At 40.6% G+C, this 19,477-nt stretch overlaps 1 protein-coding gene across 3 annotated transcripts; it reads right to left on the bottom strand.

Annotated features, from left to right (window-relative positions):
* Positions 1–11,685: 11,685 nt before the first annotated feature.
* On the bottom strand, positions 11,686–18,461 carry LOC123517630. 3 transcript variants are annotated; one of them, XR_006678515.1, is made up of 6 exons: positions 18,193–18,343; positions 15,687–15,883; positions 15,420–15,483; positions 12,681–12,740; positions 12,316–12,482; positions 11,691–12,232 (listed from the first exon to the last, which is right to left on the bottom strand). XR_006678515.1 is itself a non-coding variant. In XM_045277929.1 (5 exons), exons 2-5 carry the CDS (start codon positions 15,479–15,481, stop codon positions 12,120–12,122), a joined length of 402 nt encoding a protein of 133 aa, XP_045133864.1. In that variant the 5' UTR covers positions 15,482–15,483; positions 18,354–18,461; the 3' UTR covers positions 11,686–12,119. The 3 variants fall into 3 exon arrangements, 1 of the variants encoding a protein (XP_045133864.1); XR_006678514.1 differs by lacking the exon at positions 18,193–18,343 and adding an exon at positions 18,354–18,461 and having other exon boundaries at positions 11,693–12,232; XM_045277929.1 differs by lacking the exons at positions 15,687–15,883; positions 18,193–18,343 and adding an exon at positions 18,354–18,461 and having other exon boundaries at positions 11,686–12,232.
* Positions 18,462–19,477: the final 1,016 nt, after the last annotated feature.

The raw sequence follows: 19,477 nt of genomic DNA, 5'->3' as shown, positions 1-19,477 counted from the left end.
TGCCCTTTAATGATAATACGTTTGTAGTTACCAGCGGTTCATCAAGTTTTCACAACATAATGAACACACATTTACATTGCGTCTATATTTCGTTGATTGCTTTAACATGTTTCAGCTGTTCATTTCAAAACGAGTAATTTGCACATGACTGCTTTTAGTGCGTCGTTCGCAAGTGTGTCATTAATGTAAGTTTTAATCCGCATTGATCAATTGTACAAAGTGCATCATGTGGTATGACAGTTTTTCCAACATCTATGCAATTGCTGGCGTGTGTCGCTATTCTATGCAGTATACGTAGTAAAACTTCAATGCTGGAAATGAAATATCAAATCTCTCTCTCTCTCTCTCTCTCTCTCTCTCTCTCTCTCTCTCTCTCTCTCTCTCTCTCTCTCTCTCTCTCTCTCTCTATATATATATATATATATATATATATATATATATATATATATATATATATATATATATATATATATATATATATATATATATATATGAAGGATGAGGGTGGAGGAGGAGGAGGATGAGGATGGTGGTTGTTGTGGAGTAGGAGGAGGAGGAGGAGGAGGAAGATCAGAGAGGTTGCTATGCTATATTTGCTCTGTGAACTGAGAAAATGAAATAAAAATAAAGATCACACACACACACACACACACACACACACACACACACACACACACACACACACACACGCCCGGTAGCTTAGTGGTTAGAGCGCTGGCTTCACAAGCCAGAGGACCGGGGTTCGATTCCCCGGCCGGGTGGAGATATTTGGGTGTATCTCCTTTCACGTGTAGCCCCTGTTCACTTAGCAGTGAGTAGGTACGGGATGTAAATCGAGGAGTTGTGACCTTGTTGTCCCGGTGTGTGGTGTGTGCCTGGTCTCAGGCCTATCCGAAGATCGGAAATAATGAGCTCTGAGCTCGTTCCGTAGGGTAACGTCTGGCTGTCTCGTCAGAGACTGCAGCAGATCAAACAGTGAAACACACACACACACACACACACACACACACACACACACACACACACACACACACACACACACACACACACAAACATTCTGAGGTCACGGGGAGGGACAGGGCATGGACCAGGAGGGGAGGCTCAAGTGGGTGGAGCTTTAAGGCTTAGTTTTTGAGGGAGTTTAACCAATCTAAGGGAACCTGAAGCCTTCACCTGGTGTGGATTTGCCAGGTATTGCTACTGGAAAATATATGGGCTAAGATGGCAAGGAGTTTACTGGTCGCATCAGTAATGTACTAGTAGGGCGGCTGTCATGAGTGATGTGTGTACGCTCGCACTACTACTAATAAGACATTCGATAACAACAATATAGAAAAGTATTTTCACTTGTAAACTCTGACAGCTTCTGCGTTTTCTAATTCTCTTTTCTCCTTAGTATGGATTGAACAGTTTAAAAGAGAAGCAAGAAGACACCTCCAAACTTATGCTACTCCCTACCATTTTTTCGGTCGACTCTACCAAAACAATTACATTGGGCAAATGCTGTTGCTTAACAAAGCTTAAGATCGTCTCCGTAAGAAATTCAACAACCACATTTTTTTTTTTTTTTGAAATATACAATAATACTTCATGTCGTTCCCCGCCCCTTCACTTGCTCTATAATTCTTCAATTAAAATCAAATCTCACTCAACGTTTTACTGTTTTTTTTCTGAAATTTTCCACACAAGAGGCTCTTTCCAATTAAAGAAAATAATCATCTCTTTCGTTCCAGTACTGTGAATGTTTTAAGCTTCCTGACCGCCAAGCCACGCACTGTATATCCATCTCTCTTTACCCTAAAAGGTTAAACGTCAAGATCCAAGAGAGTAACGATTTCGCATACAGATCTAACAAAGCTTTAAGAATTTATATTTTCTAAGACGTCCAAAACGTTCAGAAAATTGAGGAAGAGGTGTTGCTTAACAAATTTATCAAGATTCTTTATAAATAAAATTCGAATTCAAGTTTGTGTTACAGAAAAAAAATATATAAGTAGACTTTAAAATGATGAATATTGTCTGCTCTGATCCAAAGCTTTGACACGTGTTAGGTACAAAATGTCTTTAAAGTAATTTATGTACTCCAGTTTTTCATACTTCATTATTTCCATGATTTCAATTAATGTCACTAATAACTCCACTGCAATCTGAAGGAGGTCAAATGGTATTATATTTCACAGTATCAGATGCATTATAATTATCACAGTTTGAGCTGCAATACATGATTGGATGAGTTATGAATGCAGTTTGTAAAATATTAAATAAATTATTTCACAGTATATTCACAGAGGGACACCTCCGCATCCTGCACACGGTGATCACTCTGTACTCGTAATGTATCAAAAGCCAAAGTCCATCCAGCTACAACAAAGACTGAACGATAACACCAAAACCCTGCGTTTTGTCAACAATGAACGAAATCCGAAGTGAAAAAATAAAACAACACATAACAAAAGTTTGAAAAGATAAATAAAAAAAAAAAAAAACGCAGGAGAAAAGACTGGTTGGAGGAGGAGGCAGGGAAAGGCGTGCCTCCCGAGGGGCCGTCGCGCCCTCACCTCATCAGTTCGACTTGTCTCCTTTGACCACTCCCGAGATCAACTACCAACTACTTTTTTTTCTCTCGGCCTTTATACGATGCTCGCCTGGACTAAATACTGGGTGTTGAGTGAGGGTGGAGAGTGCCGCGCCCACACTCTATCCCCTGGTGGTACATGGCCTCCTCTTTCCATCCCTTTCCACAGTATACTCCCTCCTTATACCGAAACAGAGACCTTAACTCCCTATCGTGCCTCCTCCCATCGCCAGTCTAAGCACCATCATCCCCACACCTCTCTCTCATAGCATGCACGGACAACACAACATCTCACTCCCAAAACATCACAGGTTGCTTACATTACTTTCCAGCTATGAAACACACACACACACACACACACACACACACACACACACACACACACACACACACACACACACACACACAAGCAAACAAACACAAACTCTGTGAAATTCAAAAGTAAAAATGACGTTTTCACAAACATTTTTCTTAACCCTTAAAAATTGCTTCATGTGTTTTACGAAAAAAAAAGAAAAAAGGGAAACGTGATACATTTCATACGAGTGTAGTCCAATACCACAATCGTTCCTCAAAAATCCTTCCTTCCCATACCTTTAACCTCGTTACCTAAACTCCTAAATATGGCAGCGAGGGGAAAGTCTGGCGACCTCTCGTCAGAACAACTTGTCATGCAAAACGACCCAGACAAACCATTTTATGCTCACTGACGAATTGATTCATCCGTGATGGGGCGGCCGGGTGAGGTCAGCCCGCCGCTCCGCTCCCAGTCGAGTCAGCGGGGACGGGAATACATTACCTAGCAAAGCCAACACGAGAGGGAAGAACCACCTCCTCCTAGTCCTCCAGCCTCGCCCTGCTCGCCAGTCAAGTGCCTGGTGGTCGCAGGGAGGGAGGTTGGGAAAAGGCGCGTGGAATGGTTACAAAGGGTCAAAAAAGGAGCGAGTCTAGAGGTTGGTAGACAAACCCCAGACTGAGTAGCGTTCCGGAGGCGGGTGAGGAATGCTCAGTGACGCGGATTAGGGCGGAAAGTTTTCGTAGGGTACTAACGATAACTCTCTGGCCTGATGCTGGCCTCTGTGTGTGTGTGTGTGTGTGTGTGTGTGTGTGTGTGTGTGTGTGTGTGTGTGTGTGTGTGCGCGCGCACACACTCGCATTTTAGTAAGAACTAGAAAGAAGACTCTTAAACGTATTTCTAAGTAAAGTCGTAAATATGGACGTCTGAATCCGTCTCGTGGCAGCACACCAAACACCAGCCTGGGGGAGGATGGATGGACGGACAGATGAAAGGCAAGCCGGACGCAGGGATGGAAGGAAGGGCGGAGGGACCAGACCAAGCAAGACCTCAAGGAAAACGAGACCAGAAATGGGAAACGAAGGAAAAGGAAATATGTCGGAGTAGAAAGCAGAATATGAATTAGTGGAAGGCTGAGGATAAATAGAGCGACTGTTGGAGTTAGAGGGAGGAAAAAAGATACGTTATAGGGAAATGTGGAGGAATATGAAACAAGACAAAGCATATATCAAATAGTAGAATAGAGAAAATATTCAAAGAATGAAGGTAAAGACTATCGCGGTTAATATGCCAATTACACGCTATTGAAAGTGAAGGGAATATAAAGATTGGTAAGCACATGGAAATTAAACAAGAACAGAGTTTCACTACATAAGGAGAAGACATGTGATGGGCACTAATAAAGGACGATAAGTAGCAAAAGTTCAATATGTCTGGAATGAAATACTAGTAGATATATATGTTCTGACACACTCTCTCTCTCTTTCTCTCTCTCTCTCTCTCTCTCTCTCTCTCTCTCTCTCTCTCTCTCTCTCTCTCTCTCTCTCCTTAAACACTTCCATTCTCCACGCATTCAATCATCAAATTTACGTTTATCTGCTCCCGCTTCGACCCCTCTTCTCATTCTCTTTTTTATTTTATCCACGTACATCAAAGACTCTCTCTCTCTCTCTCTCTCTCTCTCTCTCTCTCTCTCTCTCTCTCTTGCCTGCACCTCTCCCTGCCCTCCACACTGATGGTGGTGGCAGTTTTCACCTCTCAGCGCTTGACGCTTTCCAGGATACGTGTGTAAGTTAAACACTATAATGAATAAGTAATTATCACATTGAAACAAACGAAATAGAACACAACGTTTCTATGTAACTAAATCATTAAAAATATAAATCAGATTCGAAGATTAAAAACATAAATAAAATAAAAACAATATAAATGATCAAGACACAGTTGTCGCTTCAGTACAAAACCCACTAGACTTTTGTGTGTATGAAAGCATGGCGATCCTGCTTCACGGCAACTACTGTGGCGCCACTCGCTACTTAATTTCTATCCCATGATGCATAATAATCAGTCTACTGTTCATGAGGATTTCATTAATGGTAATTGTAAGTAACAGCGGCACTGACAACTCTGATCATGGTGGCAGCGCTGATAACGGTAGCAACATTTCAAATGGTTATAATCATTCTTGCTTCCTAAATACAACATGAATTACAACTGCTATATTTTAGGAACTACATTTCCCGATTCATTAAGCATCAGCATTATACACTTGTTTGGATCTCGGTGTGTGTGTGTGTGTGTGTGTGTGTGTGTGTGTGTGTGTGTGTGTGTGTGTGTGTGTGTGTGTGTGTGTCCTCTCGGTTGGCAGCTCAATTATAGAGTACATATATACATTCTCTCTCTCTCTCTCTCTCTCTCTCTCTCTGGTGACGTCACAATAACAGAGATCGAGTAACAGGCTAACGGGACGCTGCATGGTAACCTCCTCGCCACTCCCTTGTACTTTTGACCCTCATCTCGACATCAAAAGACTTACAGAACCAGAAAACCACAAAACAACATTCGTGCCATGACTTAAATCGTAATGTCCAGGTCAAGTTGGTTAAAAAATAATAATAATAATAACTTATCCTGGAGCAGAATGTTTGGTACTCCTACAAAAAATAACACTGTTCTCGAGGCGGCAGGGGAATCCATCGCCACGCAGAGGAGAGACCAGCAACGCATATTTGAAGGTGTTTCTCGTGGGGTTCTCTTATGTTAAAGAGGTCACTTGGTTTTGATTCTCAGGCTGTTGCCGAGTGAAGAAGAAAGAAAGAAAATACACATTGGTTAGGTTATATTAGATGGATGAGAGAGAGAGAGAGAGAGAGAGAGAGAGAGAGAGAGAGAGAGAGAGAGAGAGAGAGAGAGGAATAGTTACCACCAATAACCATATCTAGCAGCAATAATTTGAATCGAGAAAATACCAACAAGCTGTACGCTCAAGACTTTCATTTTCCATGGAGCTTCTTAACTTCATTTTAACTAACTAAGATGACGAGAGAGAGAGAGAGAGAGAGAGAGAGAGAGAGAGAGAGAGAGAGAGAGAGAGATATCCATAAGAGATAAAAAAAAAAAAAGAGAGAAAGCAGGCGTTAGCATTATAAACGAGCCCCCCCCAAACAAAAGCACTATTGAAAAAAAAAAAAAAAAAAAAAAAAATATATATATATATATATATATATATATATATATATATATATATATATATATATATATATAGCAATAAAAACAGCAGAAATAGGATATAAAAGAATAAATACTCAACCAACAAAGGAAGGCACAACCAGGAAACTGTTTCAGGGGACGTCTCTTTCAAGTCTTTATGTTCCGTAATGCGATACCGGGAGAGAGAGGATGGAAATGGACGGTGTGCTGAGAAACTACACGACACAGAGAGAGAGAGAGAGAGAGAGAGAGAGAGAGAGAGAGAGAGAGAGAGAGAGAGAGAGAGAGAGAGATTAACGTAACTTATTCAGACACTTGCTCGTTATATTGCATAAGGTCAAGAGTAATGTCTCCCTGTCCCTCTCCCTGTCCTACCCTCCTTCCTTTTTCCACCTCGAGAAAGACTTGTGTGAGATAACATTGAGTAGCGCTCTCTCTCTCTCTCTCTCTCTCTCTCTCTCTCTCTCTCTCTCTCTCTCTCTCTCTCTCAGGACAAACTCAGACTCAAAGGAACACGTCAGATATCATTTCCAAGCAAGATTTTCTGTTCTCTGCTTTTATTACTCGACCTCATGCCACTCCCGTTCCTCGCCCCCTCCTTCCCTCCCCCCCTGTATCCTTCCCAACACCCTTCCATCGCTCACTCTCATTCTGTTGAAAAAATATTGTTTACCTTGCTTACATACCCGATGAATAAACTTGAAACAGTATTTTGTGTGTAGTTTTCGGTCTGAATCTAGGCTTACTCTCTCTCTCTCTCTCTCTCTCTCTCTCTCTCTCTCTCTCTCTCAGGATAAGAATTATGCACGACAGACGGTTCATTTTCACCGTTATATCCTGCATTATATATTTTCTTCGATTCACTTTGCTTCACGTCCCTTCCCGGTACAGCGCGCCCGATTCACTGCGCTTTCCAACACATTGACACTGACACAGACCTTCTCGCCATCTCACAAATTATACCAACATTAGCACAAATAGTCTTTCTGAAAGTAATGTGAGGAGATGGGAGATGAAGGGGAAGGGGAAGAGGAGGAAAAAGTGGTAGTGGTGGTGAAGCCATTCTTTCTACCAGCCCAATCTCCCTTCTATCACCCTCCCTCCTTAGCACTTTCCTCCTCGTCTCCTTTGTAGCTCTCCTCCTCACTCCTTCCCTCCTTCAGTGGTCGCCTTATCACACGACGGTCTATTTTCCCCCAGTGTTTTGCCTCCACTCTCACTAATTAACTCCATGTGTCTCTCTCTTTTCGTTTCTTTCTCTCATTTTATCCTCCACATCCTCTGTTTGCTTTTTTGTTGCGCTAATCACAGGAACCGGCGATGTCGCTAAGGTTATTCGAGCTCTAAGTCGTATACAGTGAATTCCTTCGTACATCAGTTAATCAGGTCAGGAGAACTCTCAAGTGATGGTAATTACAGTAAAATTATGGAATATGTTAGAGCTTCAGGGTATAACTCTTAAGGTCAGCAGGAACCCAAGGCTGCTTTCCTGTGCGTCACTCTCTCACTTCAGGAGAAAAAAAAAAAAAAAAAAAAAATATATATATATATATATATATATATATATATATATATATATATATATATATAATTCCTATCATGAAGAGAGAGAAAAAAAAAAAGAGAGAGAATACATTTTAGTCAAAAGTTTGAGCGGGAAGGGACTTGTAAACTCCTCATGAAAAATAGCAATGCTTTACTGGGACTCAAGGCTCAAAACTACGCACCACTAACTGTTCTTGCAGGCGTCAGGTGAAAATCTGGTGAAATAAAATCCTTCAGTACTGAGATGCATTTTTTACTATGAGTTTTGGGTGTGATTAGACGATTTTATATACATTAGGAAAGGTGTATGGAGAGGTCCGAAGATTACTGGCCAAAGTCTCCACTAATTTGATCCCCACATAGGTTTCTGAAGCTGCATAATACCATCAAATAGTAAGCAGAATAAATATGAAAACGCGTCATGGTACTGCAGGGTTAAGCAGCTAAATGTTCAAGAGATGACTGTAAAAACTACACACAACAAAATGAACTAGATGAAAAAAGCATAGAAAAATATTATGGATGAGTAAATAAGTAAAGGAGGAGGAGAAGAAGAAGAAGAAGAAGAAGAAGAAGAAGAAGAAGAAGAAGAAGAACAAGAACAAGAAGAACAAGAAGAAGAAGAAGAGAAGAAGAAAGAAGATAACACCAAACATAGAGATGACAGTAATCATGATGAAGAGTGTAGATCCATTCAGTAACTCGCACTTTTCCTCCTTCAGTCTAACACACACACACACACACACACACACCCGGTAGCTCAGTGGTTAGAGCGCTGGCTTCACAAGCCAGAGGACCGGGGTTCGATTCCCCGACCGGGTGGAGATATTTGGGTGTCTCCTTTCACGTGTAGCCCCTGTTCACCTAGCAATGAGTAGGTACGGGATGTAAATCGAGGAGTTGTGACCTTGTTGTCCCGGTGTGTGGTGTGCGCCTGGTCTCAGGCCTATCCGAAAATCGGAAATAATGAGCTCTGAGCTCGTTCCGTAGGGTAACGTCTGGCTGTCTCGTCAGAGACTGCAGCAGATCAAACAAACAGTGAAACACACACACCGACTCTGCATTTCCTCTTCTCTTAACCGCAAATACAGGAATAAAACAGAACTCTTCTAGCATTCCGTTTCCTCCTCGCCGACCTTTATCACTCTCTTGACGCAGCGCTTAGACTACCTGCCTCACTTCCTCTTCCTTCTCCTCTTCCTAGTATTGTCACACAGCCTGCCTCGTCATGCTTTTTGGTTCTTTTGAGGGGAGGGAGGGGACAAATAAAGGACTGTTCTGATTGCTGTCTTCAGAATCATGTATGTTACTTATCGAGGGTTTTCTGTTCCATTGGTTTTATTTCCTTGATGTGGCTCTTCATTCTCTATTGTCATTCCATACTTAATACAATGAAAGACGAGTGGTGCAGTAGGAGTGGGAATGGTGATGCACTGACCTCACCAATGATGCAGATTTTATTTTACGAGATAAACTTTCAGTACTTATCTTTGAAACACTACAAAACTGTTCTGTACAGAAAGTTTGGCACATCGCCACAGTAATGATCATTGAAAAGGAAGGAATCAGGTCGGTAGGAAGGCGATTAAAGAAGATAAAAAATATATATTCGCTAACATTCTTTTTACCTATATATAGTGGACAAAATTTTTACAAAAGTGCTGACAAATCGGATTAGTACAAAACTTCATTCAAATCACCCAAGGGAAAAATAAGATTCTCAAGCTGTTATTTCACAAACAAGACTTGGAGTTATGGAGGTGACCAACAGCTACCAATGAAGAAAAAATGTGCAAATTAAGGGTACAAAAGACTATTACATGAATATAATTACGATTGAGCAGTCGTTAAAAATTATTTGATAAACTACATAGAAGAGGTCTATCTATACTGATTGTTTCAGAAAATCACGTGTAGTAAAAAATCAAAATCAATATGCTCACACCCTCGTCTGAAATAGGCATCATAAAATACACATAATAAAGTTCGAGGACGAGATAAAGGCATAAAAGAAAGCAATGAAGATGCCATTATCGTACCTGCAACTCAGCACTCAAACCAGTGGCAGGAAGATGCCGCCACGCCACACGCTGAGGAGACGCGTGGAGAGATCCCTGCGCGCCTTCTGACCCTCCCCACGCCCTCACCAGACAGGCTGAGGAGGGCGTCGGAGGATTATACTGGCTACAGACTCCACGCCCCTCCCAGGCTGTGATGCGGCGGGACGTCGGTGCTTCCGCTGATGAGTGTTCCTGTAATGAAAGACGATTTCCTTCTTATCCTATTTAGAACAATTTGAACACACCTATACCAATACCCTTACTAATACCTTACTATTAAGAGTCTAATGTAAAGCTGCGGTGCCTGGGATACAAGGAAGAGGCAGAAATGAAGCATACTGTGACTTATATAAATGATGCACTGTTACTGTTTTTTACGTTTAACTTAACACACACACACACACACACACACACACACACACACACACACACACACACAGTATAGGGAAGGTAAGGAAGGAAACGTTAGAGGGTGAGTGAGTGCACGAGGAAGGGTCCGCAGGGCAAATATGCATTGAAAAGGGGGTGGGGTACCTTGAAGGGTTGTTAAATGCTAACAAAGAAAGGTGAATTATAAAAGATAACTTAGAGGGGGAGCTTAGAGTATACTCGCATAGAATTAAGAACATGGCGATATTGATTAGAATAAGTGCCTCTGATCATGAAGGAAAGTTTGGCTCTGTTGCATTAGTGGATCATACCACTGGATGATAACCCGAAATTTATCTAGAAACGGCAAATCATCCAAGAGTTTACCATATTTCTGGAGACAATACGCATATACAGTTCTCCCCTACTTTTCGTTATAACACACACCATTTCGTTATAAGAACCAAGCGACCACCACCAAGAAACAAGTGATAAAGATTGCTGGTGCGAAGAAGTGGATGAGAAGGCGCCCTGCCACAGCTTTATGACCGCTGAAAGGTGGCTATAAAGGTGGGCAGTCTCGCGGCCTGTGCTCCCACCGTGATACCTGACCAATAGGGAGGAGGTGAATAGATTGCTGTTCCTCCCTGCCTTCCCAGATTCTCTCTCTCTCTCTCTCTCTCTCACAAATCTTTGCACAAAAACACACACAAAAAAAAAAAGGCTACACAAAAATACCTTTCGAAATAACAGAAATTTAAAATAAAAAGTTATTAAAGTATTTTTGTATCACTGAATAGTTTTTTTTCGAAATAAAATTAAATAGTCAAAGTTAAATACAATTACTATCTACGCAGCTTTCTTAAAAATTCAAAAGAATATCTGACATATGCATAAACTCTTTAAGTAAGGTTTTCCTACTTCTCTCTCTCTCTCTCTCTCTCTCTCTCTCTCTCTCTCTCTCTCTCTCTCACACACACACACACACACACACACACATATTATCAGCCTGGAAGAATGTACGGTCTGAGTTCCTGCAGCCCACGCTACACTATGAAATACTTGCTTGGTAAGAACAGCAATGCGTGTCCGTGTATCAGCATCCACCTTCCGTCGTGTTGGAGGCATCCTTGTACGTCAAATCAACTTGACTCCTTTCTATCGTATAACTCGATTGCTAAACACTAATTTCGTTGTTACATTAGCTGAATTCTTTCGTCCATAAATTAACTTTATTTTTTTCGCTCTTTTTCTTCCCACAATTCACAACACAAATTTCTTCACTGACAAAATATTTATAAACATGTATTCCAATTCTCTTCACTACTCTATTCCTTTGGTTTCTTTCTTCTTTCACACGCGGCTGCTCGGTGGGCCCTGGACTGTTGTTTTATGCAGTGTAGCTCGTCAGCAGCCATCGACACCCCATTAGGACTTTTCCACGTCCATTTCTAATTCACATTCTTTGGAAAACTTGTAAGACTTTCGTTAACGTATATACGTAGGTTTGCCGCATCAACTGCAAACCATCATCATCATTATCATCTCTCTCTCTCTCTCTCTCTCTCTCTCTCTCTCTCATGCCATAGTGTATTAGTAAATGAGAAATACCATTTAACATAAATCGAGTTTACATTCCTCTAATAAAAATAAAGAATACACGAAATTAAATTACGAAATGTTTTCGCTAACTTCAAAAAATAGGAATAAAGAAAATCATATAAATATACCAATACATACGAATACGTGTCAAACATTTTTGGTGTAACGCTCGCCGCAAAAGTAAAAATGTACAAAAAATGCATACAAATAATTAAACAAATAAAAGAAAAATAGACAGAAGCAATAAGTAAAACTTATTATGAATTCATACTCTTTATGAACGCACTCCCTTCCATTTGACAACTGGAAACTAGTAATAACTTGTGATTAAACAACACATACATACAACCATACATGTACAGTATATACAGACAAACACAAACACAAACACACACACACACCTTCCGAGGTACGATGTTATCAGTTATATAAAAGTTTTTTTTTCTCCATAATACAACAACGTTTAATATAAAACGACAATATCCAAGTGTACGGCTGAAATTCGTCCGACATATACTTGAAGAGGAGGCGGAGGAGGAGGAGTTACGGTGCTACCATTAACTACGGAGAAATGTTCTGGAAAAAAAAATAATAAAAAAAATAAAAAAAAATAATTACAAAATTCGAAGCCAAAATTTCGCATAATGTATTGTATTGACCTTTTTGAGCAGCTGATGTGGTGTAAGCCTTTTTTTTCGCTAGAGGAGCTACGGGTATTGTGAGCTTGGACTGAGCACCATATTCATCAAATAATAAAGGCCGCCTTGGCACCTTGAAGCAGATATCCAGTAAAGCCATGACTGCTTTGTGGGTCGCCGGTGTTGCCCTGAAAGAAAAGGATGTTGGCGAGGTACATGTCAAAGTACTAACAATAACATTCTCTCTCTCTCTCTCTCTCTCTCTCTCTCTCTCTCTCTCTCACATTCATATATAAACTTTTGTGATACGTAAAGACTACGCAAAGAATATCATTTCAATATACATGTAATGAAACAAACTACAATAAAAACCAACCTACACTCACCAACTCGGAGAAAATATACTGTAGGTAGGTAGATTAACCAAGGATGCCAAGGAAGCGGTACTGGTGTGGAAAGAAAGGCATAAAAGAGAGGCGCTTTTGTGGCGATGATGATTACTCGTATGGACACCTCTCTCTCTCTCTCTCTCTCTCTCTCTCTCTCTCTCTCTCTCTCTCTCTCTCTCTCTCCTTACCACACACACACACACACACACACACACACACACACGTGACTACGGAGTCAGTAAAATAATTAAGGAAATACACGCAACCTCCAGTCAGCGTTACAATTAGTACGCATTAGTTTACCGTCGAATTGAGTCGCAGACAGCAGCACAAGTCCATGTTGAGGGAGCACGGCCTCCCCTCCACGTCCCTCAGGGAAAAGGTGCTGGAAAGGGGGAGGCGCGGCTGACTGGTCATGTGGTGCCGCCTGCCACCAACTGTTGCTCTCTCTCGCCTTTAATCAAGCGACTTTATTTTCCTTTCTTCCTTCTTTAAATGCTATTTGTGTAGAGGTTTTTCCTCACTCATTATGTCAAAATTTATGCTGCTCCGTAGCCTACCTAGTCTGGCTAACGCAGCAGCAGCCTTCCTGGCACACCCAAAATGAATCTTCATATTTACTTATGAATCCAATGCACGGAAAGGAGGGGAAAAAATAGGAAAAAATATATTGAATTCCGATGTGCAGTTCCTTCGACTGTGGCTTTGTTTCGAGGGATACAGAGGGACCCAACAACCCTCCCGCCCCGCACCACACCGCCTGCCCGGCCCTGCGACGCACGGGCCGTTTCCCCACGGCTCAGCTCGCCGCCAAGGTGTTTCTTAGCCGACAAAAGCCTGCGGGGTTGAGTTCCGAATCAGATGGGACTGAAAATATGTGGCTATTCACTCGGATCCCCGCATCCTCCACGGAATTAGTGTGATGCGGCCGTCTGCCCTTCCCGCCAGCCCGCCCGTCCTCCCCACTCCGTCTCTCGCAACCGGAAACAAAAACATTAATTAGAGAAAATGACAACGAGAAGATAGAAAGGAACGACAGAGGCAGCTTATTTGTTTGTCTTGTCGTCCTTTTTTCTATTTATTGCAGCACAGAGACGGCCTGGCCTCGGGGCTACGTGAGGCCTCACTCCTTCCAACAAATGTAAGCTCGTAATCCACCTCGCCTGTACCTAAAACAGACATGCTCTTCATCTACAGATCCCAAGACTGATTCCAAGCGCAGCTAGCGAAAGGATATGATACATGCTTCGTCCTCTACCAGTCCTACATCGATATCATCATTATCATCTACATTTGGAAGGCTATTCTTCTGGTACAGTAGTAGTAGTAGTAGTAGTAGTAGTAGTAGTAGTAGTAGTAGTAGTAGTAGTAGTAGTAGTAGTAGTAGTAGAAGCTGCTGCTGTTGTTGCTGTTGTTGTTGTTGCTGTTGTTGTTGTTGTTGTTGTTGTTGTTGTGGTGGTGGTGGTGGTGGTGGTGGTGGTGGTGATGTTAAGTAGTAGTAGTAGTAGTAGTAGTAGTAGTAGTAGTAGTAGTAGTAGTAGTAGTAGTAGAAGAAGAAGAAGAAGAAGAAGAAGAAGAAGAAGAAGAAGAAGAAGAAGAAGAAGAAGAAGAAGAAGAAGAAGAAGAAGAAGAAGAAGAAGAAGAAGAAGAAGAAGAAGAAGAAAAAAAAAAAAGAAGAAGAAGAAGAAGAAGAAGAAGAAGAAGAAGAAGAAGAAGAAGAAGAAGAAGAAAAAAAAATACAAATAATAACAGGTAATGTCTACTTGAGGCTAATACAAGCCGCAGTTAAAGGGAACATCACACAAAGAGATGTATGGACGGGGACCGGCATCGGAGGCTGACAGGCAACAAGAAGAAGAGGACAATGAGCAGCAAGATTAAAACAAAATGATAATAAAAAAAAGCGGCAAAGATAATAAGAAAGGCAGCGTGATTCAGTAGCAGGCATGAATGAGGAACCCACCGTTAATGACAAAGAGCTGTAATACTTCGAAGCTGGAGAAGCGAAATGATAACGAGAAGACAGAGGAAAAAGAAAACACACCCATCGAGATTGCCCTTGAACAACGAAAGAAAAAATAAACTACCACTAAAAAGACAATAACAGTAAGGTGCTATGCAGAGTTGATAATCATGACTGGAGCTCAAGAAAACTCACGACACAATTGGTAACGTTTCAGACACCCAGACTGCGTCCTTGCATCAAGAGGAGTAGACACGCACGATCCATGCTTATTCCTGCGACTAAACATGTTCTGTGTTAAATGAAGATTTTATAACACCATGTTTTTGCTAAGTACTATTTCACCTTGGCAAAAAGCGACTAAAAGTATCACAAGCAATGTTCATACGTCTAATGCTTATCGTAGTATACGATCAGAGAAGATTCCTTTCATTCTTTTAAATTCAGCTATTCACTCACCGTAATTTTTCTTTGTCGCAAGCATGTTTCATAGTCTGATCCATTTGTTTTCAGTCAAGCAAAATAATATTAAGAAATTAAAAATAAAATACATAAGTTGATATGGAACACCTCAGTGCCATAATCATGATATATTCACTTACCAGCACTGAAACACAACGCTGCATGGCATAGGTAACCCGTATAAAGCTATTTCTATCCTTTGTGTACACAAACACAAAGTGTTGGTCCCACCCGCTGCGTACAAGTGTTCACTGACACCTCCTAATTTACTCATCCCGTTTGTCATCCGATACCGTCAATGTTTTACTTACCTTAGGACATTTGCTAATGAAGCCTGGAGTACATTATCGTTGGTTTGCCCCAGCACGGCCATTCCTATCAGAAAGAAAGAAAATAAAACTTTTAGCCATGACGTACACACGAAATCTGATACATTTGACATATAACAGGTATATAATATATTACTACCTATACTTGGTGAAACAATCTCTCTCTCTCTCTCTCTCTCTCTCTCTCTCTCTCTCTCTCTCTCTCGTGAATGTTTTATCTTATTGGATTTCCAGATCATTAGTGAGTACCTTTTGTTCAGTGTTCTCGTTTGATGTGAGTCTGACGTGCGGGCCAAGGCAGGACATAATGGTCCGGGAGACACTGGCCACGGAGGGAGAACGGCATGGAGGAGCTGGTCTGGGGCTGGGGGGAGTGTGGCGTGGGAGGGCAGGCGGTGGCTGCTCCTCCATCCGTTCTCCACCAGTCGTGCACGCATCCCCCGGCACTGGGAAGAACATGACTGATATATTCAGGAGCAGGGACGTTTCTTGGGACTGATAACATTGTGGGCTGAACCCAGGCCCTTATAAGGAAGTTTAGGGGATCCTTCCCAGGGAAAAAAAAAAATCTGTGGTTTCTTTAGCCTTATGGTAACTTCAAAACGAATCAAAATCAAATCATATTATATTGGCGTCAAGGCGTCATCCTGTTTTGCATTCACTGAAAAAAGGAAACTACATCTTCTTTACTCTTTAGTGACTCGTTAATGTGCAGTTCTGTTAGATTTCTTCCGAAGTTGAATTATTCGGTGCTAAAGGAAAAACATCCGGGGCTTTAGCCCCGGATGTTCAGACCAGGCGACGCCACTGTTCAGGAGTCGGTCTTTTCGTAAGACTGATTTTCCGGCGATGACCAGCGCTGTCACTGCAGACTTGTTGCAGAGTTCACAACTCGTGGGATGACATTCATTACCTACAGTGATTCACTGACCAATGTTCTATAACCTTTACCAATGTTTTACAGGCTTAACATTGTTTTACATTTCTTAGCAATTTTTCGCAGCTTTTAGCCATGTTTTAAATTCAAGAGACGTTTCTACAATTTATTTTCCACGTTTTAGAATGACGTACAACGAAATTATTATCAATATATTTCATTACTATTATTACTATTATTATGATGAACAATCATTGAGAATATGATCATAACGTAAAATACTTCCTATCCTCACATCAATATTAACATTGTAGTGGTCAGAACCACTACACACTACACAGGATGGTAACGGTAGCGAGCGGTCTGAAGTACAGAGGCTAGCGGTGGTGTGGTGTATATGAATGTGAATCTAATATCACAGAGCCAACCTTAGAGTCTGGGGAACAGACACAAAGACTTGCTGGCGTTATTTATATATATATATATATATATATATATATATATATATATATATATATATATATATATATATATATATATATATATATATATATATATATATATATATATATATATATATATATATATATATATATATATATATATATATATATATATATATATATATATATATTTTTTTTTTTTTTTTTTTTTTTTTAATTAATTAATTTATTTCTATTTTTTATTTATTCATTTATTATTTTTCAAAAATGCACTTTACCATGACACACATGCACTTCACGGCACCTCCCAGTCACACTCTAAATTCCCTAACTCAGTATATCTAAAGTGCCACACATCCTATGGCCTGCCCCTTTTAAACCATATCAAGGTCAAATTGACCTCTGTCCCCCCATTAAAACGAATCCTAACTTGAGACCATTGGTCCATTTGAGATAGTTCACCGGCACTGGAACCTCCCTGGTGAAAAACAAGACATCAGCTCGGTTATTGACCAGAACGTATAAATGTGTCTGGTATGGGAGGCAGGCTGTGGTGGACCGGTATTCAGGTTCCTGCCATCTCGAAAAGGAACCGATCTGCCTCCAAGCGTCGATACGTACGAGTCACTCTCGGACTTGGAATATGGATCCAAGTGGGGTTCAAAATTGCTTCACGAAGCATTGCCTACTGTTTGGGTCGTTACAACATGTCAGACAAAACCAAGGTGGCAACGATATACGTTGCCACCTTGATTTTGTCTGGCATGTTGTAACGACTTTTGGGAAGTTGCTGAAGCATAAAAGAAAATATATAAATGAGTAAATAAATAAATAATATTGGTAAATATTAAGAAATACGCGGATCCTGTCGTTGTTGTGATGGCGGCAGTCTATTATCCAGCATTCTAACCTGACTAGGCTAAATCTAACCTTTACAAAGCCTAACAAACCTTAGCCTATCCTAACTGTATGACACTTTATTTGACATGTAAATAGTAACGTCAGAAGAGGCTAAGTTATCTCCATATCAACCACAATATTATCATTATTATTATTTTTTGTATGTATACCTAATTAGTTAAGTTACTATTACAAAACCCCTACTACTCCTGCAGCCTCATTGTCCTGAGGGAAGGTACAGCACATCACATGGCAAGGTTCACACAGCGGTGGCCACACCAGCCGAAAACGACATTATTACACACACACACACACACTAGAGACATGGAAACAAGACAATGTTAGCCCCGCTCGAACCCTGTACATTACAACTAGGTAATCTCACACACACACACACACACACACATTTGTTGAATCATAAGGCAAAGCACAATACGTCACTTACCACACCATAATTTTTTCTAAGAACCCCAAAGCCCCATATACTGTTACAGGCACAAACGTTCGAGCCAACTGCAAATGGCACATACATTACCTGATATGAGTTACACTGAAGGATGATTCTTGTCTGGCAGTCCACAGGTGGTGTCAACCTAGTCTTGGCTCAGGACTGTCACTCATACCTATTGCTGTCACCAAAATCAAGAAAGAAGTCTTAACAGTTCACAATGTCAGCGTCACTTTTCTACAACTTACTTATAACCCAGCTTCAGGTACAGCTTCTGAATTCTGATGAACTTGGTCGTCTAAAATCTCCCTTTCGCTGCGCCGTTCCCGCGTGTGTCTTGACTGCCCGGCTGCATCTAGTCTTGTACTGTCCCAGAAATGCATATTTTTTGTTTTATTAATTTATGTATTCTTTCACTACTTACTAATGCGTCCCTCTGCCTATGTTTGGCATTACTGTTATGCATTATTCTTGTTTTAATCATTTCTTAAGTATAAAATGGTGATAACTTCAATATCAATATTTTTCTTATACTTTTCATGTTATTGAATTCTGCAACTTTTCATGTTATTTTTTTCGATGTCTTAACAAAAGAAAAATAATAATAAATAAATTCAAACTAATTTTCATCTGATATTAAACTTGTTCCTTACTTAATAGATATTATAGGACATTCTTTTAAATGTATTAGCTCTGTAATAAAGTAAACAGCTCACACAAGGAAGCCACTGAATGCACGACTTACCTCTCAAATTTCTGATCGGGCAGAGCAAACATAGTAATGTTCAATACTTCAAAAACTTTAAGTTATACAGTGTGTCAACTCGACATAACTTTTCTTCAGTGACACTTGAGCTGTTCTCTCTATTCTATATTTTGAATATCCTCGACCTATCCTCTTACTTCTAATCTAGTGGAAATTTCATATCGCATATCTAGCTAAAACAGCTTTCATGCAGTTACCTAGACATTCAGAGTTATCTCCGTCAGTTTTCTCAACCCTCGCCTCCTCCTGTAGCTACTAACAACACTCTTATGTATGCAAGCATGAAATATGCTTCACATGTGGGTTCCACTCACATCGTTATTGTAGACAGAGGTGAATCAAAACCTTCTCTTATCATGAATTCCTGTCAACATCTTTATCTCACTGTCTTCTATTGCTACACTATTTTTATAGTAACTGATCTTCTGATCTTGCCAACTTAATTCATCCCCTCCTCTCACAGCATCATTGAAGATTTTTTTTCCCTCTCATCCCTATTCTGTCCACTTATTATTAGTCATCAGTATTTTAAATTATCTCTGGTAACCTCTGGAAATACAGACCTGCTTCTTCCTTTCCTCCGTCATTGACACGAGAGGGGTTTCA

The sequence above is a fragment of the Portunus trituberculatus genome, chromosome 42 (genome assembly GCF_017591435.1).
Source record: "Portunus trituberculatus isolate SZX2019 chromosome 42, ASM1759143v1, whole genome shotgun sequence".
Classification (NCBI taxonomy): domain Eukaryota; kingdom Metazoa; phylum Arthropoda; class Malacostraca; order Decapoda; family Portunidae; genus Portunus; species Portunus trituberculatus.
This window is presented reverse-complemented; position numbering and strand designations above follow the sequence as displayed.

Coding starts and splice junctions, on each gene's coding strand:
- LOC123517630 (XM_045277929.1), bottom strand. CDS start 15,481: ATGGCCGTGCTGGGGCAAACCAACGATAATGTACTCCAGGCTTCATTA. Junction 12,741..15,419: donor TCATTAGCAAATGTCCTAAG/GTAAGTAAAACA, acceptor TTTCCACACCAG/TACCGCTTCCTTGGCATCCT. Junction 12,233..12,315: donor CACATCAGCTGCTCAAAAAG/GTCAATACAATA, acceptor TTTTTTTTCCAG/AACATTTCTCCGTAGTTAAT.